The 26398-nt window shown below is 39.6% G+C and overlaps 1 protein-coding gene across 1 annotated transcript in view; it reads right to left on the bottom strand.

Moving 5' to 3' along the window:
- Positions 1–26398, bottom strand: part of lmbr1 (limb development membrane protein 1) — a 41486-nt gene that overhangs the window by 13548 nt on the left and 1540 nt on the right. The window contains exons 2-10 of the mRNA XM_085418888.1: positions 21882–21954; positions 18388–18427; positions 17427–17566; positions 13707–13810; positions 6061–6187; positions 5740–5808; positions 5024–5088; positions 4664–4736; positions 441–530 (exon numbers count right to left, since the gene is read on the bottom strand). Coding sequence (XP_085275014.1) covers positions 441–530; positions 4664–4736; positions 5024–5088; positions 5740–5808; positions 6061–6187; positions 13707–13810; positions 17427–17566; positions 18388–18427; positions 21882–21954 — 781 coding nt within the window. The remainder of the gene's footprint in view (positions 1–440; positions 531–4663; positions 4737–5023; positions 5089–5739; positions 5809–6060; positions 6188–13706; positions 13811–17426; positions 17567–18387; positions 18428–21881; positions 21955–26398) is intronic.

A 26398-nucleotide genomic window follows, 5' to 3' on the forward strand; every position in this document is an offset into this window, starting at 1 on the left:
CAAGAAGTTTGCCAAGTGCACTTTATATGCACCATCCTTCTAAATTAATGACATCACTAAAAGGCTTGGTACAATATAAAGTTTGCATCTTGTCCAATATCCTAAGTGCCTTTGTGCTCTCCTACCCCTCCTACCCTGCTCCCCAAAAGGCTCAGGCTTCATTTATAATATCCTAAAATGGATGGGAAATTATCAGGCAGTTCTGGTCCAAGTCCAAAGAAAGCGGCTGCCTGTCAGCAATATGCAAAAAGCTAAGCTAACGTCTGTGGCATATATCTCCGAGATGCAAAACAGAAAATGAAGAGAAATGATGCATATCATTTAAGGAATAAAACCAAGGGAACAGAAATAATAATAATTTAAAAAAAAAAAAACAACTCAAATGAAAGGCAGCGAGAGAGACAGCGAGAGAGTATAAAAACTACCACACACATACTTACCCAATTTATTCCTCTGATTTCTAATATTGTCCAGTTCTTTGTTGAGCTGGTGAGCAAAGCTCCCTCTGGTATAAGCGTGTGTGGAAGACCCTGTGAAAATAAAAATATTCAAAATGTCTGAAACGTGCTGTATGAGCACATGTTGTGTAGGGATAATATAGAGCTATGTTTCTTCTCTTAAAATTTTTTATTTCACAGAAGACAAAGAAAAAAAAACGATGCCCCTTTTGAAAGGTTTGGCTTTTTTGCTTTGTTAAAACAACCTAAATGACTATCAACAGCAAAAATAACTCACTGTTTTTGTTGCAGCTATAATGTTGTTTAAACAGAAACAAAGCTCCTCTTTTGGACACCATTACTTGGAAAAAAAAAACTTTTTTTTTTTTAAACTTCCCTTAAATACTTAAATAGACGGAGAGGATGTTAACCTCTCCCTGTATTCATCCTACCTCAGCATATGGTATTTGACTTGTCTTTATTAAGCAATCCCATCAAAACAAGTAATCCTGCACAGAAAATAACAACGTGATCTCAAACAAGTAAAAATAATCTCTTGTGTCAGGAGCTGTCTAGCACATGCCACAACTGGTTGAGTGGGCTGGATAAGACAGCAAGGGATTCTCCAGGAAAACCACAAGGCCAGCTCATTTAAGTCTAATTTATCTATTTTACTCTGTTTTCCTTCCAGCTTGACGCACTATCACAGAGGCCCCTCGAAGCCAAAGTGGAAGAGTATCCATTTGCATCCCTCGGGTGATTGGCAGATCAAGACCAATTAGTTCAGTGTTACACCGTTACTAACGTGCAATAAAAATACCATCTTTCATCTTTGTTACAGGAGTGAAGGACCAATCACTTTGATCAGACCTTCTTCTTCCCTCTGTTATTATGTCACGCCCTGTCTGGATGGGTTTAAGTAGGTAAAAGAGGGTGAGATAGACGCAGAGGTGGAGAGTTAGCAGTCTATGCCCGTCTAAGGATCTGAGCAAGGGAAAGTTTGAACCCTCCAAGCAAATACGCTCAGAACACAACAGGAAATGTCATAGATAGTTCATAAATAGTTTTCTTTTTTCCAGAGACAAACTGAACACTTTGCCTCGGGGGAGCCAAATCTGTTCAGCTGCAAGTGAACTTATCCTTTACCTACGTGCACTGCGTATTTGAACAAGGCCTGACGCATCACTGGCACATATAAATCCTTGCTGAAATTTAAAAAAAAAAAAAAAAAAAAGAAGTTTGTGTGGGTTTTTTTTTTCTTTTTTAAAACCATCCATCCAAAACAATACTTTACACTGAAAACAAAGGACAATAAAATCGATTGTTCAAAGCAGAGAAAGGGAAATGCTTAGATTTTCAACTGCAGTATCTTCAATGACATCACAGCAAACCGAAGTTAAATATATCCTTCTACTCCTTCTGCTGGCAGCGTCAAGTATAAGACTGAGTTACAGCAAGGCAGAGATGCTGAGTGGGGCTTCTGGCAGTCAGGAAGGCCTGGAGTAATTCAACATATCCTCTCCAACCTTCTCCACAGTCAAAAAATTACGTCATTCACAAATATGCTAAACACCATGCTGAGACAACAGAGGCACTGGCAAGGTCACTGTGCCGCATAGCATCTGGACGAGTGCTCTGTTTTCAGCACATCAGGGTGGTGAGAGGGCAGTCTGTACAAGTGTGTGCATCGCTTTGCCTGTATTGCAGTATATTTATGTGTGCCTGGTGCTGTTTTAATATATTCTGTTCTTCACTATGAAACTACTGAAACAGTATATAAACTGGTCCTTGTAAACTTTGACAAGCACAAATACAAGTTTTTTTTAGCCTCTCACACATCTACCATGTGTATGGAGACCTGCAACATCTGGCAGTACAAAGGACAGTTTAGGATTATGAAGCAACAGAAGTGAAAGGCTTGTTATGGAACTAAAAACTGAATCAAGTTACTTTCTGTAACTGAGGCAATGCAATCAATAGTGTCAACAGGACGTTTTATATTTGCTGTGTCTCTCTGACATCATAAAAAACCCCAAACATTTATTTCTGATACAATGCACCATTATTCTTGAACCTTAGTTCACATTGGCTGCACATAGCAGCCATCACTAGGTGCTCCTTTTGAAGCAATGTTGATGGATCTACAGCTTTGACTTCTATATCTGGAATCTGAGAAAACTATTGTGAAAACACAGTGTACAGGAATTAAGATATAAAGACCACTGTAATTTCTGCTTTAGCACAACAGTAGCAACAGTGATGATAGAGACGAACAAGGACTTTGTTAGGAATTCAACTTTTTGAATGTCAACTTCTTGAAACCCATCTATTAGTTTTTGGGGCTTTTTTTTTTTGGTTATAAATGGAATAGTTAAAAAGCCCATCAAAGAAAACACAGATTACTGGTGACAACATTGGATCTGCCACTCCCACAGACTTTATCATTGGGGTTTGCATACAGAGATAAACGAGTAGAGTATTAAAGTCAGTATCTCTTGCTTTGCTCTGACCTTTTTTTCTTTAAAGTTTGAACATAGAGAAAGTTGAAGAGCAGCGAGAGGAATCGCAGGCTGACTCCATCCTGACTTCTGTGTCACCAGACTACTTGTGCAGTTGGGATAAATTCATCACCCTGTATATACATTTAAAAGCAAAATAGTAGGGGTGCCACAATGCGTTATTACTTGTAACAATTGCCAAGCACCATCCATCTTTTATCTGGACATTCTCCTTTTAGGTTCATTACGCTTGTTACAAGAAAAGCAGACACACATTGCTAATGAGCCGGTTTAAACCACAATGTCGTGATCAGCAACACATAAACTACCAACATGTCATTACAAATGGGCAATTTCATGCCACAGGAGGACAACAAAGGACCAGACATGTAAATAAACATGAATGCATCAACTGATTAGGGTCAACAGTCCACATCTACAAACACAAACTTTCTAAGATGATAATTTATTAGAGAGGCCTGATGCAAAGCGGACACCGGTGAAGCAAGAAGACAACATTGCTCGTCTTTGGAGTGTGTCCCGTGAACTGTTCCTGACCTGCTCTCTACTTAATGCCCTGAGCAGATCAAAGGAACCACGCTTAGACGTTCAGTTGCACCTAACTATGACCATGAACAATGAGTATTTGCATGTGCACATACTTGCATGCATATTGTATCTGCATAAAAACATTATGTCTGATAAGCAACGCTTTAAGCTTCACTGAACATTCCCCTTGCTTCTCTCTCCAATTCCCACCTCTCTAACAGACAAAAATGAACTTCAGCTTGTCCTTGGTACACATACTGGGATGTTGACCACTGTTGTTTGGTTGTTTTTTTTTGCCCCACCGTGACGTGTAAAGATCAAACAGTCCTGGAGATGATAAGGAACAGATTACAATTATTCTATCAGGTAGTTCAAAGCAGGGCACTGAGGAATGAGCCCTAAGAAACTGTACGCATTGGTGGCACTCTATGGAGGTGGCCGGCAAAGCGTTCAAAAACATGTGTTATCTAGGAGTGATCTCGCTTACCTCCCGGGTTTAAAAGGACACTCCTTTCTGTTCATTTACTCACATCTGTACACTTGGTTGCGTGCTTGAGTTAATATTAAAGTAGGTTTTGGAAACTGGCCGAAATACTTCCTGCTTTTTTTTAAGATTATTTAACGTCAAACAAGGAATTTGGGAACACAGAACTGGACGTGAAAAGGAAATGCAGGCTAAAAAAATATAACATCTTCAACATTCTTCAACACTTCAAACTTTCCCTAAAAAAGCAGCACAAGGCTCCCGGTGTCCTCTCAGAAGAGTTATGGCTCTTTAATGTCTACAGCACCAAACCCTTTCGTGAAAAATTTCATTTCCATCCTATTAAACAGGCTGCCATTCGAGGCCTGACATTAAATGTGGCAATCATTTCACCAATAATGGCAGCGGCAGTGGATTTTCTTAAGTGGATTCTTAAGAAAAACTTCCTAAACAAAATATGGTCCTTGCCATAGTGGCTGCTTTGACCTTAAGCAGAAAGTTATGAGAGTGTGACGGTGTCAGGGAAAAGCCAGTGACAAGTGTGTGTGAATTTTGTGAATGTCTGTGTGTGTCTGTGTGCCTAGCTGAATTTTCAATGCTAATTGATTCCAGCGTGGCCTACTCCATCACACCCAATAGGGCAGTCAACCCCTCCCCTCCCCTATAATGTGCCAACACGTCTCCCACAGACATACCGTTTAATCTCCTCTGAAGGGTTTCCTCCTGCAAATGGATGCAGTAAATCTGCTCATCCAGGTCCTCAAGGATCTAAAGGGGAGAGAGCAGAGTAGGAAGAGATGAAATGGGTTATAATTAGGCCCGAAGTGGGACTGGAGCAGTGGCAGATGGGAAGATGAGTTGGTGATGTATTTGTAGTCCTCTGTTGTGATTTTAAATGGCTAAATGAGACATCTTTCAGACAAGAAGAGCAGACTCAAGTCTGTCTGTAGAGACATTTTTTTAAAGAAATCTGAACAACAACTGTTTAATAAACTCTTTTCCATCGACTCAACTTTTAGAAATGCAGTAAATACTTCATCCAAGTGATTACTTACTGTCGGCTTCACTAGCAACTGGCCCATGACGGTAAACATCCTGGACAACCCCACAGGAGTGCACACTACACAGGAGACAGGACAATACGGTCAATTTGTTTAAATATAATAAAGGCATGTTTCCACATATAGGGTCTGGAACTTTTAGTTCAAACTTTTCAGAGGAAGTATAAGAAGTATCCTTTAGACAGTTGATTGTCCACAGTGGACACCAGGCGGCGACTCCTATGGTTACAAAAACACTTTCAGTTGTGCACAAGTGTAAAAGAACAAAGCCCTCAGCTTTCCCTTCAGTAACACTTCACTAATGCTCCTCTCTGAGGAGTTCATGTCAATAGATTTGGTTCATACTGAGTGAAGCACATTCTAAGTTCTAAATTATCCAGGGTATGCTCAACTTGGCCATCAGAAGAGGGCCACCCCCATGCCTATCACATTCAAAACACCAAGCGGGCGATAGTGAAAATCCTCAACTCGAGGCTTTGAGTTATAAACCTGTGAACCAAGTTAACAGGAGTTTATACCCAAAAATAACATAAAACCTGCCTAGCCTATAAGGGTGCTGAAACCATGGTGGAAAGACAGAGCTTTGAGGTTTTCTTGTTTGTTCAGAAAGGTTTCTCGGACTCAAAGTTTTAGGTACTTTGAGGGAAAACACTGCTCATAGAGATACATTTTCTATTTGCATCATTTTGTAAAATTATAAACACACTTACTTAGTAAAAGGAGTCCTCCCATCAGAGAAATACAGGAATAGAGGTATGGCAGGTAGAACTCCCAAAGATCTACAAAATATGTAGACTTTTAGTAAAAATGAAACTTAGGAACAGCTCAACACTTTGGAACAAGCCAAGATGTGTGTTCATTGGAGTTTTAGAGCTGCTAGAAATCTGATTTCCTTCCTAAACAAACTCTCAGCCTAGATTCATAGTTAATGCACAGTCAGATTGTTAAATCCTAAAACTATTCCTTTATTTAAAAAACAAAAACAATGGGTTTAAAATGACCAATCATGTAGAATATTACAAAAATCATACCATAGAGTGACTCCATACTGGCTGCATCATTATCAATGAGGGCTGATGCCACCCACACAATTCCAAAAATGAGCAATGCCAGGAGAAAGAGCATCACAAAGGTCTCCAAAATGCGTGCTTTAATGCCCTGACAGGAAAAAAAGCAGGAATAAGAGAGAAAATTATTTCAATTAAAATAATGCATATAAAATCATAATGATGATACACAAAAGTTATATTATCAACCATGTCAAATTTTTACGTTTACATATACTGGCCATTACAAAACAACAAAATTCACACAGGACCCAAATTCCCAGAGTTTTAGAAATATTAAATTTAGATTTAGTCAGTCTTAACTAAAACATTATTTAGTTTTAGTCATGGTTTAGGCCTCAAAATTCTTATATTTTAGTGAACTAAATATCTTAAGATTATTTTAGACTAAATCTAAAGTATAAAGTGCAAAAGTTTGTTTTATTTTTATTGGTGAGAGTTGCTCTATGTGGTTTACAAAGTGTCTTATTTTCCTCAACATCAAATGTGAAATGTGTCCATATGTCTACTATTCTCTTCCTCCCATGCACGGGACCATGCATGTTGGCGACTGATCAAATTGTGCACATTTAACCTGACTGCACGATTACTTCTGATTACTTCCAAACTCGTCCCGCCTTTCTACACACATTGATTAAATCTGATTGGACCTTGTCTCTCCATTTTCATCTCGTTTTCAATTCGTCAACTTAAGTGTGAATACATTTCATCATAGTTTGTCCTAGAGCATTACTTTTTTTATGTAGTTGTTTTCGTTAAAAGAAAAAAAAAAAAGTTGTTGACAGAAACTATACAAAAATTTATAAGTCAACAAAACAAACACTGGTGCTTACAAAATATTTTCGTGGGATGTGCGTTTTTGAGCACACAAAAGGGCACAAACATGTCTCAAAGCTGACAGAGTGCTTCCACTTAGTGAAAAGGTGAAAGACAGAAGATGTGTCAGAAAAACATCAGAAGGTAATTTGCCAGAACGAGTTGGTAAAAAAAAAAAAATGTTGGAGAGAGATGACAAATCTGTCAAATATGGTCTTGGTTCCGTTATGGCTATGACTGCTAACTGAACTGGCACGTTGGCATTTGATGACTTTATTCTTCTCTGGAGAAACAGGATTGATGCAGGGGTATGAAGAAACCTTCTGTGTGCTCTGATTCAGCCAAAAGCACCAATCAATCAATGGACAACATTTCAATATCAGCAGCATAACACAGCTAAACATGCAACCAAAACATCAGCATGAGCTACACCTGCTGAGGACCACACTAAAACCGGGGAGCTCAGAAAACTACAAGATAATATTCAACATAATGCTTTGTTTGACCTTATATGTACCATGTAGTACTGTCTCCCACATATTTCTATTTTGCTATAACCCACCTCTAAATGAAGCACTAATATGGTTCTCGTTAATTCAAGCAGAACATCTGTAAAACAAATCTGTATAAGTGTTCAAATACTTTGTATAGTCAGGAATGAACTTTAAAGGAGCTAGAAGTGCTGTTTCCTACATTTCATATTGAACTGAACATGATTACTTTTACAGGAAACCTCACTTCCACCCCTTCTCCTTCACTTAAACTAAACAGCATCATTTCCATTCACTCCACACAAACATAACATAAACGCTCTCATCCACTCCTCTGTAAAACAGCTCGTTTATATACACATATTGTGGTCTATAAAAATGGGTCCAACCAGGGATGGTGGTAGTAGAGGTAAAATTAAAAAGAGGAGGGAGGAGGGGAGGGGTTCCTGGGGTGTTGCAAGGAGCATGAAGCCTGGCTGGGTCAGCTACTGTCTGCGATCAAGAGCAGACCTCCCATCTGGAGCCGATTAGGAGCTCCCTTAGCACCACAGTCATGTCTCAGGCCGTGCAGAAGAGAGGGTTTGGGGTAATTTGGGTTTTCCGGGTCACAAACTGCTGAGTGGTTAATAAAGTCCTCCTGTACCTGTTCACACACAGTTTCCATAACCTCCCACCCCCGAGAGCTGAACTGTCTAGCACTGTAAGACAGATTGGTACTCTCAAACGTCAGCTTAGGCTACCGTGCATGGGATAACAAGGGCTCTCTGCTTTTGAGCATTGTTTAAATTAGGTACATACGAGTAATTTGTTACCAGCTAACATAATGGCTGTGTGGGTGCTGTTCAGTATTTGCCAACAGGTACACTCGCTGTGTGGCTGCTGTTCAGTATTTGTCAACAGCTACATGGAAGTCCATGAATAATAACGAAGCCTATTTAAAGAGTGGAAATGGCTTTAATTCTTGAGATTAATTTTGGTTTTTTTAAATGGGGGGCAGAGTTATTAGTTCCTCACAGTTCCACACACCTGACCTTCAGCATCTGCATTTTAAAGTGGAAACACTTTAACATTCCCTTACTACCCACTCTACAGCTCAATGTGCAAATATGCATTAGTCAGATAGTCAATATTCGTATTTAATATTTAATAAATGTGATCCCTACACTTTGCTACCAACCTACTCAGTATATATTTACTATAGTAATGTAAGGAAGGAAGTTTCTTTCTAAGATTTCATTAATTTTCTGTAGTAAAAATCCCCTGTAGCATCCCTTTGCAATTACTGAGAAATGACTCCCGCTTCTCGCCTTCTCTTGCGGTGTTATTCTGGAAAAGCCTCTGGGGTCAGTGTAGAATTTTCTAGCATGGCAGAGAGTGAAATGGGCAGGGTCTGGAGTGCCTCAGTGTGGCCGAAGTGGACACTGCAGCCACAGGTAACGTTAGAGGGGGTGGGACCTTTAGTCAGCACGAAATAAGAGCTATGGAAAAATACAGAGCCTTAATAGAGACATCATGGTGGTGACATATAAGTGAACTACGCATGCCTTTCTGTTGTGATATTTAGCAATGAATTTATCAGTCAATTGAAATTAATAGGCTACAATTACAGTAACAAGCTGACATAAGCACACATTTTGCTGACCTTCTAATGCTCAGTGTCTGCACGTTATATCGATGTTGCAATCAAGCACATCACAGATCAGCTCAACTGTGCAGTCGGGAGCACGCTAAACACAGCTGAATAGAAAAGATGGAGGAGATGGAAGAGAGAGAGAGACTGGTGGAGGAGAGGAGTCAACGTCTGAGCATATCGCGTTCCCTAGAGGTAAGAGAGGTGAGAGAGGAATGCTTTCAGGGACTTCAGCCACGTCCCTCACGTGGTCTCTTAAGGATGCATAAGAACAAGCAGAAACCACAGGCAGGACGTGTGTCCGCTCAAGCGCACCAGTCCACCTTAACAAGATGTCCAGGCCATGCTGAAGGTGTATTCCCTTTAGATATGTCTCTCAATCATTTATAAGACTCAAATCATTACCCATTCAGATCATTTAGGGCAAAGGCAATGCTTGTCACCTCGCTTACTATCACCCCTGGTTCTTGCTTCGCAGGAAGAACGATCCACTGTGTCAAAACCGATTTGGGGGGTCAAGAGAACGGGGGACACTGAAAGTGACTGATTTGAATGGTTTTATTGATCCATTTACATGCATGATATAGCACAGTGAAAGTTCTGCTTATGATCACACATTCTTGCAAGGAAAAATGTAGCCCTTTGCACCTCATCGCAAAATATGTGGTTTAAAAATAGGAAAATCCAAGTCAGTCATCATCAGTGATCAAAGAAAACTGTCAACTGGTGAAGGAAGGGTGGAAAAAAAAGAAAAAGACTGCGCCTTGGCATCTAGAGTGCCCGTTGAAAGTTTCTATTCTTGCCTTTCTAAATGTGTAACTACCTCTAAATATAGCAGCTCTGAAATATTCAGCATCCCCCGATCCTCACACTGACATCGAGTGAGGGGCTGCAACTTTGCTTGTACAAGACAAGGGAGATTTTCTAAGAAATGTGCGTAGTGGCCAGAGAGGAAAGTAATCACTTCATATGCGGCAGCAAACAAACATGCATGGATTGATCTACCCACACACACAGAAACACACAATCAGACAAGTTCATCTTTCTCCCAATCCACCCAGTCACACAAAGCTACAGAGGGCTTTGGAAATAGTTCACAAGCTTGTTGCCTGGTGTATTCTGCAGACAAACTAAAGCCAATCTTTCATGACCCGTTTCCACTTCCAAGTAAAATCAAGTTGCAATCAAACACAGGACGAAACTAAGTTGGCACAGGCGTTTCCTAGTCGCTGTGATCATTCCATAACAGGTCAGCAGGTGATGGCAGAGATCATCCAACGGACCATCCTTCTGCTCACTGTCAGGGACGTGTGCAACAAGGGCCAAGAGTGTAATAAGTGAGGAAGGGGGCAGGGTCCTTTTCACTTCCAAGCAAAAAGACCTGCCCTCTTTGCTAAAGACATGCCAGATGCTCAGGGACCTTATTAGCGTATCCTTCAACCAGTCGGTAGCAGCGCAATGACCGTGTCAAAGACAGAAAGCAGAGGAGAGGGACACTGCCCTGTAAAGCTGCGCAATCAACTTCTAAGGACTCCTAAGACTTCTTAATAAACAGGGCAGAAGGGAAATGGCTGGTGTCAAGTCATATCATTCAAACCACAGTGAAGCAGCTTATCTGTTTGAGTACAGATGCTTAAGAAAACAGAATCATTTTAATGAATAACATAGCTTTCAGTTGTTTGTCAAGTCTCCCTCTCCCTTTTGTTTTTTGGTTTGTTTTTTTTTTTTTTTAATCATCCTATTGTGGCAGCACCTTGTGATTATATAAAATCCTTATATTAATAAGAATTCAAATAGATGGCTGCTTCCTGGGTTTTGTTAAGCGGAAAGTAGGGACCAAGCACACCTAATAACACATAATACTCTACCTAACTTAACCCACAGTGCAAATAAAGCTGTGTAACCAAGTCAACGTGAGTTACAGATTACTTTAAAATCTTCAAAAACAGCTACAAAATCAGCAGAGACTCAGTTTTGTTTCAGAACTTTGCATTTAGATTTGAAAAACTGAGTCACGAGAGGAGGGGAAAATCTCGCTTGCTCGTTTTTACAATTCCTAGCTCAAGCTAATATGTCGCCATGGTAACGAACATTGTAACAGGCAGCTTTCGGGAGACATTGTGACCTTAAAGGAAGGTATGTAAACACCACTTTATATTCCCCGGCTGGCCCTACCCAAAAGAAGGCCTGGGAAAAATGTCTGCATGTGCAGGAGATTTGAAATAAATATCCAGGCCCCTATTGTGGAGCTCCAACAAAGACGAGTATCTTAGTAACACCACACGGGTTTACTCGGCGAGACGTTTTCTCTTTCCCCTCCTCCTCCTCCTCCACAATAAACACACTTCTCATCATCGGCGGGTTAGGGCTTAGGATGAGATTGATGAGGAGTTTCTTTAACTACCAGATGAAACCTGTTGGCCCTTTGCTGGGTCAGTCAGGGGGTCAGACTCGTTCCAACTCGTTTGAGGATCAAACACATTTCAATACTGTGGGGAAGACCAAAAGACTATTCTCTGCAAAGCACGAGTTCCTGTACAAATCCTGTTTCACAGACTTTATGCATGCTTTAATAATTGTCACTTATTTTGGTTGAAATAGAACAGGAAGTTGTCACCATCAAAACCCTTACCCTTGATTTCACTGTTTTTGAGTAAATATAGCGCTGAGATATCACACTCATCAATTCTATCTATTAATGCGATTACATTTCCTTGATATAAATAGAAGACTGACTAAAGGTTTATGTTGATATCTTCAGTCTTTGTTACAGCATACTGATCATCTCAATAAGGATGACATGTATGGTTCTCATCATTACAATGCCACCTATTGGTGGTGTGGAGACAAGTAACAGAGAGACAATAATGGCAATTTTCTTTTTTTATTTATCTAAATTCCTTTGCTAATGCTGCAAAAAAGAAAAAGTGGACAATATTTGATAAGTACATCACCAACAATGTAGTATCTCAATTTCTAAATATGATCAGAACCTAAAAACAAACTAAACAACAACCTTTACTTGCCTCAGTGATGCAGCTCTTCTGCAAAGATTTGAGAACACAGCAGTAAAGCGGTAGACATTTTACAGCAGCAAATAAAGCTAAATCATAACATCTGACATCAAAACCTTAAGTCGCTCTTGATTCATCCACAATTTGGACAATTTGTTAAACTATCAATCATTCAGGTGACAGAGCCTCTAAAGAGTTGAACATTAAAAAACAACAACATTAAAAAAAAAAAAAAAAACATCTTTAATCTGTTGGCGTCTTTTAGTACATCGTCAAAAGTAAACACAGCCACATGAAAAGGCTGACTTACGACGTTAGAAGTGAAATTCATCATTCACTTCATTTCCGCACTCAAAGGGAACTCGCAGTGCTATAACATTAGCCCAGTGGGTTAAAATGCCACATAAAACCTTATGGCATAGCAGTCTAATGCTGTTATTGGATAAAGGGATAATATCACATTATAAAAACACAGATCTGCTTTTACATTTATCTTGCCGTCGGCTGTATAATTCACTCTGCAGGCAGCTCGGGCTTTTTGTTTTGTTTTTTTGGAGGGCGATTAAATGGAGGAGTGGGTATATCATTTCCACCCTTGCCTTAGCACAGAACCAACAAAATATATACCTGGAAGTGCAGCTCAACACTGAACAGTACTTCCTCTAGGCACATTTATGGAAGCTGTATTGCAAGAAACAGTCTTGCTGAAATGAAAAAGAACAAAAGGGAGAAATGTGAAAGAGGCCCTCATCCTGCTTCCTACACATCAGGGCTTGCCCTCTACTGAAGAAATCCAACCGAAACAAATTAGTGGGCTGAGGAAGAAAAGAACTCGCTATACACTACAGTACAAACTAATTTTTATGTGCTTTTGCCAGGAGGGACATAAACCAGAGAGGTTTCAAACTGTGACACAGGATAGAGGCGTATTAAAAGTAAATCTTTGGCCCTCCATTTTGCAAGGCTCTATTGTGCTGTCATGTTGCTGCGACTTTATGGACGTTTGGAACACGAGCCCCCAGCCCATTTTTTGGGGGGGGTAATCAATTAAACAAGGAAGTTCGCTGAGCCTTACAACTCGATTATTAGCTTGTCCTTTTGAAGTTTTATTTTAGGGGGCTGGGGAGGAGGTGACAAGGAATCAGGCTTTAAATCAGTGGGGCCGATGCAGCAGTGTTGAAGCGTTTGCAGCCTATGGCCATATTGAAAGGGTTTGTCAGGATGTGGCACTGGGTGAAGACCAGATTCAGACTTTCATGGTTAATGAGCTTTTTGCGGTGGCAGTTACGGTCAGTGGCATGAGTCAGGGAGAGGGCAAGCACTAAGCACCTGCTGCTGCTCTGGTTGCTAAGAGAAAACCTCTTGCATAGGTATTAGAGCATTCAAATACATAACAGCCTAGAGTACAGTACCACACAAAATTTTACTATGAACTGTTTTTAATGACTTCCAAGTTTGTTTGTTTTTTTTTAAACCAAAAAAAATTGTCCAAATAATTTTTTGTAATGAAATTCTACCTTGTCCATAATTTTTTAAAGGCATCAATAAACATGTATTACAAAAAAAAAAAAAATTGATATGCTGCTAACAGAGATTTAGAACAGTTGGATAGGTTGGCAACTTTTTTCTCATTTTTAGATAAAGACCCATAGTTTGTACCTTTTTCGATCCTGCAAATCCCTCAGACTCCAAAAAGAAATAGGCAAATGGCATCAGGACGAAGAGGCAAAGATTGGAGAACAGTGACACCAGGTTCCACAGACCTGCAGTAACCAAACAGACATATACAGAGACAATATATTATTAAAAAAATGTTTCATTATGAAGGGGACATGTGCCAAAGATTCATTCACAGAGTTTCCTAAATTGCAATTTAAGTTAAGACAGTTTTGTCTGTTGAGTGCCCTTTTGGCAGTTTCTAAGTCATGGACTCTACTGCCACCTGGTGGATACTTGAACATCAAACAGCCTTAACAGAAGCAGGTAATTAGCACTGGCAGTGCAAATAAATAATTCTCAATCTCAAATGGTTTAAGGGGAAAAACAAACTGGCTTCTTTCATTTGTTAGCACCCCATCTGGTGACACATCTATTCTTTTTTTTTTTGTATAGCAAAGTCATGTTTCAACAAATACAAAGTTTCTCAACAGTCATAGGAAGCAAACTGTGTCAGTGTTTGTACAAAGAGACCACATTTCTTATTATCTAATGCATTATTTGGCTTAATCAAAGCTTTAACTTACTCTACAAAATTCTAGCACATAAGATATTTTTAATAGGTTTCACCTTTTTTCTCCCTTTATAAACATCTAAAAATTCTCAAAGTCAGCATGTTTTCTTTTAGTTTTAGTGCAAACACAATGGAACTGATTCATGTTTAGACTTTGTGCACCAAAGGACACTTAATGTTATCTTTTCTACACAAACATAACCCAGATAATTAACATCATTGGTGTTTAAATCTTCATAATAAGATGTGTAAGGTGAGTGAATAAGATACACTGTCACGTAGTTACTCTGAGATAAATGAATGTGTCACCATAAACGCGCATTAATGTCCACAAATTGAAACTAGATACACTGTATGATAGAGGACTTTATAGACTACAGGTGTCAAAACTTACAGCTGTGGATCTTCATACTACACCAAAGTAATTTATCTACTATAGAAAACATTTTATGTGCATTAACAAAAACTTTGTTTATTAATTACCGTATTTTCACGACCATAAGGCGCACTTAAAAGTCTTAGATTTTCTTCAAAAAGTGCGGCGCGCCCTATGTGTTGTAAGGAGGATGTAGTAGAGAACACCATGAGAACGTTAAAGGGTGAAGTGTGGGCGTTGATCGTATATACCGGGACAATCGCACATACCTGTATAAAAGAACAGGTATGTGCATTATGCAGGACATCGTTGTTTTAACAACCCTGAATATGGCAAAGAGACACGCTTACGAAGCACAGTTTAAACTGAAGGCCATCAGCTACGCGGAGGAACATGGAAATCGAGCAGCGGCGAGAGAATTTAAGATTAACGAATCGATGGTTCGCAAACGGAGGAAGCTGGAAAACAAGCTCCGGCAGGTCAAGAAAACGCAGCTGAGTTTCCGCGGACATAAGGCGAGGTGGCTCGAGTTGGAGGAAAGACTCGAGCGGTGGATCATCGAGCAAAGAGCGAGCGGGAGAAGCGTTTCGACGGTCACCATTCGGCTAAAAGCAGTTTCACTAGCTGAAGAGATGAACATTGAACATTTCCAAGGAGGTCCGTCTTGGTGCTTTCGTTTTATGAAACGGTGCCATTTTTCCATCCGGACCAGGACTACGGTAGCGCAGCAACTTCCAGCGGATTATAAGGAAAAGCTGGCCATCTTCCGCTCCTACTGCAGCAAACACATCGGCGACAAAAACATCCAGCCCAGCCACATCACAAACATGGACGAGGTCCCGCTCACTTTTGACATCCCGGTGAGTCACACTGTGGAGAAGCAGGGGACCAGCACGGTAGCGATACGCACAACGGGGTATGAAAAGTCTTCTTTTACTGTTGTGCTTGGCTGCCATGCTAATGGACAGAAACTGCCGCCTATGGTGATTTTTAAGCGAAAGACTTTGCCTAAAGAGAAGTTTCCAGCAGAAATCATCATTAAGGCAAATGAAAAGGGCTGGATGGATGAGGAAATGATGAAAGACTGGCTGAGGGAGGTGTATGTAAGGAGACCAGGTGGTTTTTTCCACGCATCACCATCGCTGTTGATCTGTGACTCTATGCGTGCCCATCTCACAGCCGATGTGAAAAAACTTGTGAAGCAAATGAACTGTGAGCTTGCTGTCATTCCGGGAGGCCTGACAAAGGAACTCCAACCGCTGGACATCGGTGTGAACCGCCCGTTCAAAGTAAGGCTGCGAGCGGCCTGGGAGCGATGGATGACCGGTGGAGACCACAGTTTCACTAAGAGTGGAAGGCAGCGCCGGGCGAGTTACGCCACAATTTGCCAATGGATTGTAGATGCTTGGGCTAACATGTCTGCTGGCACTGTTGTTCGAGCTTTCGCAAAAGCCGGCATCGTTTCCGAGGAGCCGCACGGCACGGAAAGTGACTCTGACAGTGAAGACAGTGAACCTGGCATGTTTGATGGAGATTTAGCGCAGCTGTTCAATTCAGACACAGAGGATGAGGACTTCGATGGGTTTGATTGATGATAAAAATGTGAGTACCAAACTTTGTTTTGCTCCTGCTTTATTTTTAAATACGCACACTTGTATGCTTGTGTGTTGTTGATGATGACGATTACCGGCAATAGAAATGTGAGTAAGGTACCGAATTCAGGTTTGCTCCCGCTTTATTTTTAAATACGCATACGGTACTTGTATGCGCCCTATGGTCCAGTGCGCCTTATGTGTGTGTTAAATACAGTAAGGGCACACATAACTGAGACTGCGCCTTTTAGCACAGTGCGCCTTATGGTCGTGAAAATACGGTACTGGGCATTCTTGGCATTCTTTTTTGTGGTATTACACATTTAATCCTACAATTTAAACCCCCAAAGTTGTGCTGACAACTTTGTGATACTGTTTGAACTGCATATTTGTCTCTTATATTAAGATATCTCGGAGTATAACTTTAACACTGACAGAAAGGCAAGTTTCACTGATCCAGGTTGACATTCCTTCTATAGACAGATCCCGTTCGGATGCTATTAATGTTGATGAGTCACCAAATAATTACTTAGTGAGAATTACTATAATTAGTTTTAGAAAACTCTATTGTCTGGATTTATATTAATCTCTACTAGGAACTCCACAAAAACACAATAAGTACACTCTTAGGGTATTTTCACACCTACAGTTCATTTATGTTGGTCCGAATTAGTTGGCGATTCGTAATTTGTTTTTTTTTTCCCAAAAAGAAGAATCCAAGCAAACCAAATTTCATCACTACAAACCATGTGAAAATGTTCAGTCTACTTAATGGCCAGATGTGTGTGGAGTGGGAGCAACAAAGACAAATGGAAGATAGAAGATGCTGTGTTCTGGATGACTGGTGAACACGGAGAAATGCTAGCCTGTACAGACCACATCTATAGTACATTGCTGCATCACAGAATTTTTTTTTTTAAACCTCAGACTTGCAATGTACAACTAGTAGCTGATCCAGACTGAGGTTGGATCACATTCACACCACATCTGTGGTTAGTAGTCCAATGTAATGTACACAGAATGTTAATGAGCACAACTTTTTTATCCTGACATTAATGTGAAAAGCTGAACTGACTGTTATTATGATCAAATACGCTGGAAGACAAATTTTCTTTACAGTGAAGTATTTCATAAACAAAAAGAGAAAATGAAAACTGGGATAAACTGTGTGAACTACTGACCGTGAATGAGGGAGCCATTGAGCCACTGAATGTAGTAGTTTTGGGGGAAGGAGAGCAGGATCTCATTACTAATGATTGAGAAAGGCAATAAGGAGACGGCACCACCCGACACTGCCAGAGTGAAGGTGCACAAGTACAATCTGTAAATGTAATCAACACACAGACATAGACACACGTACAGACTCATGTTAGGGCAATTCCACATAACAACACCAAAAGGAAAAATCGTTTACTTACTGAAAGATTAGATTAGTTTAGATTATTGTATATTCTAAAAAAATAAAAATAAAAATAAAAAAAGGCCACTTGCATCAAGTGGGAGTGTGTCACACGGATAAACATTTCCAGCAAGCAACATATTAGCTTATTTAGAATCAGTAGCCACTTAAATAAAACTAAACCTTCACCACCTTTGCCTTAGTCCACGAACAACAAAAGGCATAAACTGGGTATTTTTTCACAATATAGTGTCCAGACTCTGCCCAAGGCAGTGACCAGCTGCTCAGTGGGCCCGACACCCGTTTGCTAAAAAAAGCATGTTAATCAGGCATGCTATCTATTGTGTGCGCAGGACCCTAAGGTACCATGTCCTCCAGCTGGAAATAAGCAGGCAGGACGAATGCGATGACAGCAGTCATACAATGAAGGGTGGATGTAAGATCCTAGCTGGAGTGATGTGATACCTTCATCACTGGTCTAGAAAATGAAACCATTTTTGAAACATACAGATTGTTGGGGAGCAAATTTATGAAAACATTTTTCTGGTTATTAGTAATTAATGATTATTTTGCTTAAGCTCGTCTTCTTCTTACTTTCTACATTAAATGAATTAACTGATTTGGACGCAGTAAATTCTGAATTGCAGAAAATTCATTTAATTTAATTAAGAAAATTAATGGTTAGCATCTACAAATAAAGAATTTTTTTTAAATTTTTGTACGGAACAAAATCCCACACTCACGATATTCTGTTGACAACAGCATCTTCATCCTCGTGGTCATCTAAAGAGGGAAACAAAAGTCCTTCAGTTTCAAGGAGAAATCCTGAGTCAGACTATAGACTCTGCAAAGACTACACTGTATATGTAAGTACAGCAGAACATAATCTAACACAGGTCATTTCAGCTTTGTAATACAACAGTTTCCTCAAAGCACTTTATGGTACATTATGATGTAAAGACCCCACAATGTCAGGAAATCCCAGCAACCATATAATTCCCTTACAAGAGAGCAATTGGTGATGGTGAGAAAAAAGAACTTAATTTTAATTTAGATTCAGAGAGGCAGCTACAGTGGGGCAAAAAAGTATTTAGTCAGCCACCGATTGTGCAAGTTCCCCCACCTAAAATGATGACAGAGGTCAGTAATTTGCACCAGAGGTACACTTCAACTGTGAGAGACAGAATGTGAAAAAAAAAAATCCATGAATCCACATGGTAGGATTTGTAAAGAATTTATTCGTAAATCAGGGTGGAAAATAAGTATTTGGTCAATAACAAAAATACAACTCAATACTTTGTAACATAACCTTTGTTGGCAATAACAGAGGTCAAACGTTTACTATAGGTCTTTACCAGGTTTGCACACACAGTAGCTGGTATTTTGGCCCATTCCTCCATGCAGATCTTCTCGAGAGCAGTGATGTTTTGGGGCTGTCGCCGAGCAACACGGATTTTCAACTCCCGCCACAGATTTTCTATGGGGTTGAGGTCTGGAGACTGGCTAGGCCACTCCAGGACTTTCAAATGCTTCTTACGGAGCCACTCCTTTGTTGCCCGGGCGGTGTGTTTTGGATCATTGTCATGTTGGAAGACCCAGCCTCGTTTCATCTTCAAAGTTCTCACTGATGGAAGGAGGTTTTGGCTCAAAATCTCACGATACATGGCCCCATTCATTCTGTCCTTAACACGGATCAGTCGTCCTGTCCCCTTGGCAGAAAAACAGCCCCATAGCATGATGTTTCCACCCCCATGCTTCACAGTAGGTATGGTGTTCTTGGGATGCAACTCAGTATTCTTCTTCCTCCAAACACGACGAGTTGAGTTTATACCAAAAAGTTCTACTTTGGTTTCATCTGACCACATGACATTCTCCCAATCCTCTGCTGTATCATCCATGTGCTCTCTGGCAAACTTCAGACGGGCCTGGACATGCACTGGCTTCAGCAGCGGAACACGTCTGGCACTGCGGGATTTGATTCCCTGCCGTTGTAGTGTGTTACTGATGGTGACCTTTGTTACTTTGGTCCCAGCTCTCTGCAGGTCATTCACCAGGTCCCCCCGTGTGGTTCTGGGATCTTTGCTCACCGTTCTCATGATCATTTTGACCCCACGGGATGAGATCTTGCGTGGAGCCCCAGATCGAGGGAGATTATCAGTGGTCTTGTATGTCTTCCATTTTCTGATGATTGCTCCCACAGTTGATTTTTTCACACCAAGCTGCTTGCCTATTGTAGATTCACTCTTCCCAGTCTGGTGCAGGTCTACAATACTTTTCCTGGTGTCCTTCGAAAGCTCTTTGGTCTTGGCCATGGCGGAGTTTGGAGTCTGACTGTTTGAGGCTGTGGACAGGTGTCTTTTATACAGATGATGAGTTCAAACAGGTGCCATTCATACAGGTAACGAGTGGGGGACAGAAAAGCTTCTTACAGGAGTTGTTACAGGTCTGTGAGAGCCAGAGATTTTCCTTGTTTGAGGTGACCAAATACTTATTTTCCACCCTGATTTACGAATAAATTCTTTACAAATCCTACCATGTGAATTCATGGATTTTTTTTTCACATTCTGTCTCTCACAGTTGAAGTGTACCTCTGGTGCAAATTACTGACCTCTGTCATCATTTTAGGTGGGGGAACTTGCACAATCGGTGGCTGACTAAATACTTTTTTGCCCCATTGTATCTGCCACCCCTGGTTGGGGAGTGTGGGGGAAAAGAGAAGAGACAGGAGAGCACAGGAAGACTACGAAAAACAAACAAGACAAAAAACAAACTCTGGGCAAACATAGAAGAGAAAAGAAAAAAAAACAGCAACATGGATATAATAACATAATGAACGCTTTCATACAGATAGCTCAAAGTATCTGATATTCTCTACTCACCATACAAAACCAAAATGTATGATTAACTATCAGTACAAATACAGAACAAATTTCAGACAGCTGAAAAAAAAATGGATGCGTCCAGGTCTGAAAACTAAAGCCAACAGCCTTCACTTTTTGCAAAAAACCAAACGTCGGCCAATGAGCTTCCACCTTCAGTCAGACCCATACCTCACTTGGCACATTGAGTGTCAAAACACTAAGAGTCAGCGAAAACATTTCACAAACCAACAAGTAAACAAGAGGCTGCATCGATTTTATATACGTCATCAGGGGAAAAACGTCAAACAGCAGGCTAAGAATGTTGTACCCTTAAATATTATGTACCAGTTTTGTTACCTTGGGATTCAGTTAATTGTGGATAGTGGAAATTTCTATGTCACAAATGGTTAAGCGTAACAAGGCAATCCAAAGAAGTCCCACCCAGAACCAGAATAACCCTTGGACCTGTACCGTACTAATAATGCTTTTTACAACCATACAAGTGTTGATATTCTCCACTGACAGTAAACAGCTGGATGCACATGGTCACACATCCTATCTGAGCCTTCTTCCTGTTTTAAAAGAGCTTTTCCTCTACACTGTTGCAAGTGCTTACCTTATCATGTTAAGTACCTTGAGAAGACTTGTGCTAATGCTTTGGCACTATATAAAGAAAATTCAATTGAATCAAATCTCTGATTCTATTATCTAAAGCAAAAAAATAAAAAAAATAAAAAAATTTGATGATGGAAGCTAAAATACTCACACATTATTTGCTCTATAACCCAAAACCCAAACCACTGGGTGCAGCCTAGTTTTCTACAGTTTAAATCTCCAGAAGGGATTTCTGATGTGAAGTGGTCTACTTTTAAAATAAGACAAGGTAAGGCTGGGTGACCTGGACAAACTATATTAGCCTTGGGAAAATGGGAAAGAGTTCACATTATCTACATGACTATTTTTGTGCTACATGTTTGTATTTTTCTTTTCTTCTTGTTCTTATCTCCTTGTTTGTCACACAGGTTACAATCAATGTTTTAGGTGACGTAGCTGAAGTTATCAACCTCACAGGACAAGTTATGTCAGCATTAACCTAACAGCTTTTGTGACCAAGTGGATTAATGTGGCCACAGCCCTTCCAACACAAAGCAGGCTGTGTTCAGGCGTGGGTGTGACCCAAAGCAAACAACTATAGTATCCTTGGCTGTAAAAATCATGGGTTCTGAGTGTGAGCAAACACAGCATAAATGACAAAATAAGCAAACCTCTGTTATGCTTGGTGTGAGAATCGTTTCACCGCAGACACAGCGCTGCTTTTTACGTGTTACAGACAGGCGAGAATTTTAGTCTGAACTCACATTTTGCACAGCACTTACCACTCTTCCTCTTGTATCTGGTTATGATGAAGTAGGACACGATGTAGAGGACGGCAAACAGGAGGAAGCAAATCTGAAACAACATCACAAGAATTTTAATGCAGGATTTATTATGACAAGGGATGAATCAGCACATTGGAGACACCATATGCACCATCCACCCAGCAGATTTTAAACCCCAAAATATCCCACATTAAGACTATGACACACTTAGGTATTAAAAGGATTGTCAAAGTATTTCTTACACCATATGCTGTATATACAATGCTAATACCATTGTGTGCAGCTCAAAATCAGTAATACGTGGTCTTAGGTACAGAGTAGTTATTGTGTTTTTATATGATGAAGTTGAAAGATCAAAACCTTCTTCTCAGAGCTTTACTGCGATACCACTGTTAAATGTACAAGCTGTGCTCCCCCACTCTGAGGAACACACTGGGAATTCATTTATATCCAAGGCATTATCAGGCTTGACCATCTCTCCCAATACTGTAAAATAATAGGATCAACAGAAGTAAATACAGGAAGAAATTGATGTGTTCTGAACTAGTAGATAACAAAGGAGACTTCAATCCCAACATTTGTATTTATCTGAATAATATTTTAGGCAAAACTCGACTGTCTATGGTGTCTGTCGCAAAGAATAGCTGGCTATAAGAAGGCATTTAGCTCAAACTTGTAGCCTACACGTCACTCTGGAGTTTCTTTGGAACTGAGACTGAGACCACCTCGGGAGACCAGTTGTTTTGGTCCACACCCAAAAGCGATTACCGTGTTCACAAATGAACTGCACCAAAAGGAAAAACAAACCAGAGTCTGATATGAATGGACTAAACGGTGTGGATGTTAAAAGATCAAGACTGCCGTTTAACAGCAATGGCAGATTTCTTACAATGACCAACATATTCTGAGCTCACACAAGGTAACTTTTAGTTGTAATGGTGTAACCTCTAATTATTTGCATAAAAGCAATTTTGCATTTTGCATTAAAGCAAGTCAATAACTTCTCATGCTCTAATATTGAGCAATTTACTTTTTTTGTGTACCAGTAAATGATTACTGCAACTCAATTGTGCATGTCCCTTATGTCAGTTGCAAAGTTTATGCAGAAACCTTAATTGCAACCACATGATAGCACATTAACAGTGGCAACTAAGATGTTTAATATGACCCATTTATTCGATTAAAGTAGGAAAGTGAGAATTGCATTGTTGCTCTTATTTGTCTGATGACACTAATTAGGTCGAAGCTACATGCAAAGTGGTCCACAAATTAGATAACCACAGCCTCAAAACAAGCCACAGAAAGATCACTTTCCACATTCCCTTCTTCTCCTGTGACAGTGACCAGGACGCAACTAATCTTAGAAGCTCCCACTTCAGCACTTTGCACCTTGTCAACACCACATAGCTCACTGCGGCCGAGCTGGGGTTATGAGAGGATTCAACCAGATGCCAGGCGGACATACACAACACAGACAGGCAAACTGGCATAATAAGAAATGCCAAATGTCATAATGTGACAGCAGCAACAAAAACATTTTTCCTATCATATGCAGTCCCCTATCAAATGAAAGACTGCTCATATGTTTCTAGCTATAAATTCTGTAGTGATGCTGGTGCAAGCCGAATGATGTCCACAAAGTGGCAAACCCTGAACAAGACATCATCAGGTGCACAGAGCTGATAAAGCAGCACAGACACAAAGACACAGCAGTCTCTGAGGAGATAACAGCAACTTTCAGGCACAGCAGTGAACGCCAGTGCTACTACCCTTCTTATCAATCCATTTTCCCTCAAAAAAAATTTTTAAATTTGCATTCTATGTAAAGGAAAAATCAGCGAGTGTTGACAAGGGGATGTCATTTAACCAGGTTGCAAACCATTTCCAAAAACTTATTTTATACATTCACTCACTGGGGCAAAATCCATAACGTCAATTATTTTTGGCCAATTCAACAGAATTTAGGGGCCATAAAACAAGGGAAAATGCCTTTTCATGTGAGGTGAAAGAAACCTCCCACAGGCTTGCCGGAAGTGAATTTTGACCTTTAAGGAGGGCAAAAGTAAAGGAAAAAGATGTGCTGAGAGGGAAAAATAAGCTTTTTTGAAAAACAGAATTTGGCACAACAATCGTTTCAGCATTACAATCCTATGTTACCAAATTGGTGGAAATTGGCTTGAACGGAAGAACAGCAATACCTTTTTCCCCGCTAAAAGGGGCTTAACAGATAAATAATCAACTTGTTTTCATGTACTGTGGCAATAAAACTCATTCAGGAGTAGTTTGATTTCAGAGACAAAAACCTGAAATATCCATCTATTTTGCAGATTAAGTTATTAAAAACAATATTATTAACAGAGGTACATTCTGGGCAGTACTGTATACCATTAGCTTGAGTGTGTTTTTGATGTGTGCATTACCTTAAATAGCGTTATCTTCAGACTTCTCTAACACATTTCCAAACTTTAATTATTGCCAGATTATCAGAAAGATGCTTATTAGACAAGGGAAGGATCTTTCCTAATGCTGTGATGACCACCACAAGGCAAAAACATTAGCAATAAACCAGAATAAACTGGTGAAATTAATAATTTGTCCCTCCTTTTGGTTAAAGTGTCACTAGTCTGGGTATTTAATAATGGAAGAATATGATTTTGGTTTAGCATCACAGATGAATATACTGAAAAAGACCAGCCTTTTCAGAAACTTAAGTAGTAAAAAGTACTTTCTCATAATGGTAACAATCTCATAAAATAATAATAATAATAATAATAATAATAATAATAATAATAATAATTATTATTATTATTATTATTATTATTATTATTATAACTACTACTAAACAATGGCTGATTGTGACGTCAATTATAATAAAACTTTTTATTTTGTAAAATACAATGGTTAATAGTCTACAAAAAAATGTGAAAGCCTGATAATGACCTACAAGCTTTGTGATGAGATGACAAAGAAATATGATTACTGTCCAAAACATGTGTGAACTGTGGTCAAAATTATTCAACTCTAACCTGATTTTTCTCAGTAACCTAATTTTCTACATTCTTGCTAAACATAGGCACAGAATTTTTGCATTATTATTTACAAGTGGTTTCATTGTGGAAGAAAAATGATTCCCAGTTAGGGCCTGATGAGAACATGAGGTCCTGTCACTGAGAGATGTTTACTGACTTTAAGCCTAACCTACAGTAACCCCAACTGCAAAACAAGTACACACAATAACTGGAAAATATCAGTCGCCTGGCACCTGTATAAAAAATTAAAATTAAAAAAATCCATCCATAAGCTGACTCACCACAGACATCAAGATGAAATGATACACTGATGTTAATCCATCACACAGAACGATTTGCAGTTAGAAATGTTGATATAAGATACTGACATCCAGGCGTACAGGCTCAGGACAAAATGTGCAAGCTAAAGCTCAGATGTTGGCCTTGCTTAGTGCTGAGATATCTGATAGTCTCTATATTACACAAGATTCTGACAGGAATAATTAAGGAGACTTACTCTAAACCTCTGAAAACTGAAACCTTTTTTACTCTTTTAGTTTTCTTTTATTTGTTTTTTTTCTCCCACCTAGAGCTATGGAGACATCAAGACACCACAATTCAATGAGAAAAGACAGGAAACTGTATACCCAAAGGCTAATTTTGGAAAAACACTGATAGACAGTATATTAAAGTTGTTTTAAAAAAAAAAGAAATGGAGTTTCTAGCAAAGCATTTCACAAATAGGTAAGTCTAGAGCCACTCTGCTGGACAAACTTTGTATTGATACATCTAAATGAAATTAAACAGCTTCTACCGTATGCTGTGTAAAAAAGAACAGGTGACACACTGCTGATAAGATAACTGCCACATGAATAAATTAGGTGGTTGTGTTACTTAGCAATGCTATATTTTTTGTATTGTGAGCTTAAAAGTTACTATGGACAGTCTCTAACACACAGAAAGAGAGACTTAACGAGAGAGATATGACATTCAAGGAAATCCAAATTTGAAATCTATGGAAGAAATCTGCAACAGCAAATACAGTGGTAGAACGTTTATAAAAACCTTATTTTGGATGAAAAGTCAGTAGACAGTCTTGACTGGTAACTATTCAAGCAGCCTTTAGGTCCCAGGGACCACTGAACTCTAATTTAATTTAGATGGCTGGTGATTGCATTAGATAGTTTCTTGAAAGACAGAATGTACCGTTGCAGTGGGGAAACATCTCTCCGATAAGAACCTAACATACATGCATATTGCATTGTCACAAATCACCTTTATATTATTTGCCAAATTCAACAGACTGTAACATGTCAACAAAATGGTCTTCTACATAAAATGCATAGATATAACTATCAAAACATTAACAATGTTAATTCTACTAAAGCAGGAAGGCTTTAAATGATCATATAATGGGATTTAATCACCCCTAATTACACAGTGAATGACATATGAGACAAACTGGTTACATTTCCAGGGTGTACCCCGCCCCTTGTACTGGATAAT

The sequence above is a fragment of the Rhamphochromis longiceps genome, linkage group LG9, assembly GCF_057381845.1.
Source record: "Rhamphochromis longiceps isolate RC_006_pf linkage group LG9, R_longiceps_female_GT1.1, whole genome shotgun sequence".
Classification (NCBI taxonomy): Eukaryota; Metazoa; Chordata; class Actinopteri; order Cichliformes; family Cichlidae; genus Rhamphochromis; species Rhamphochromis longiceps.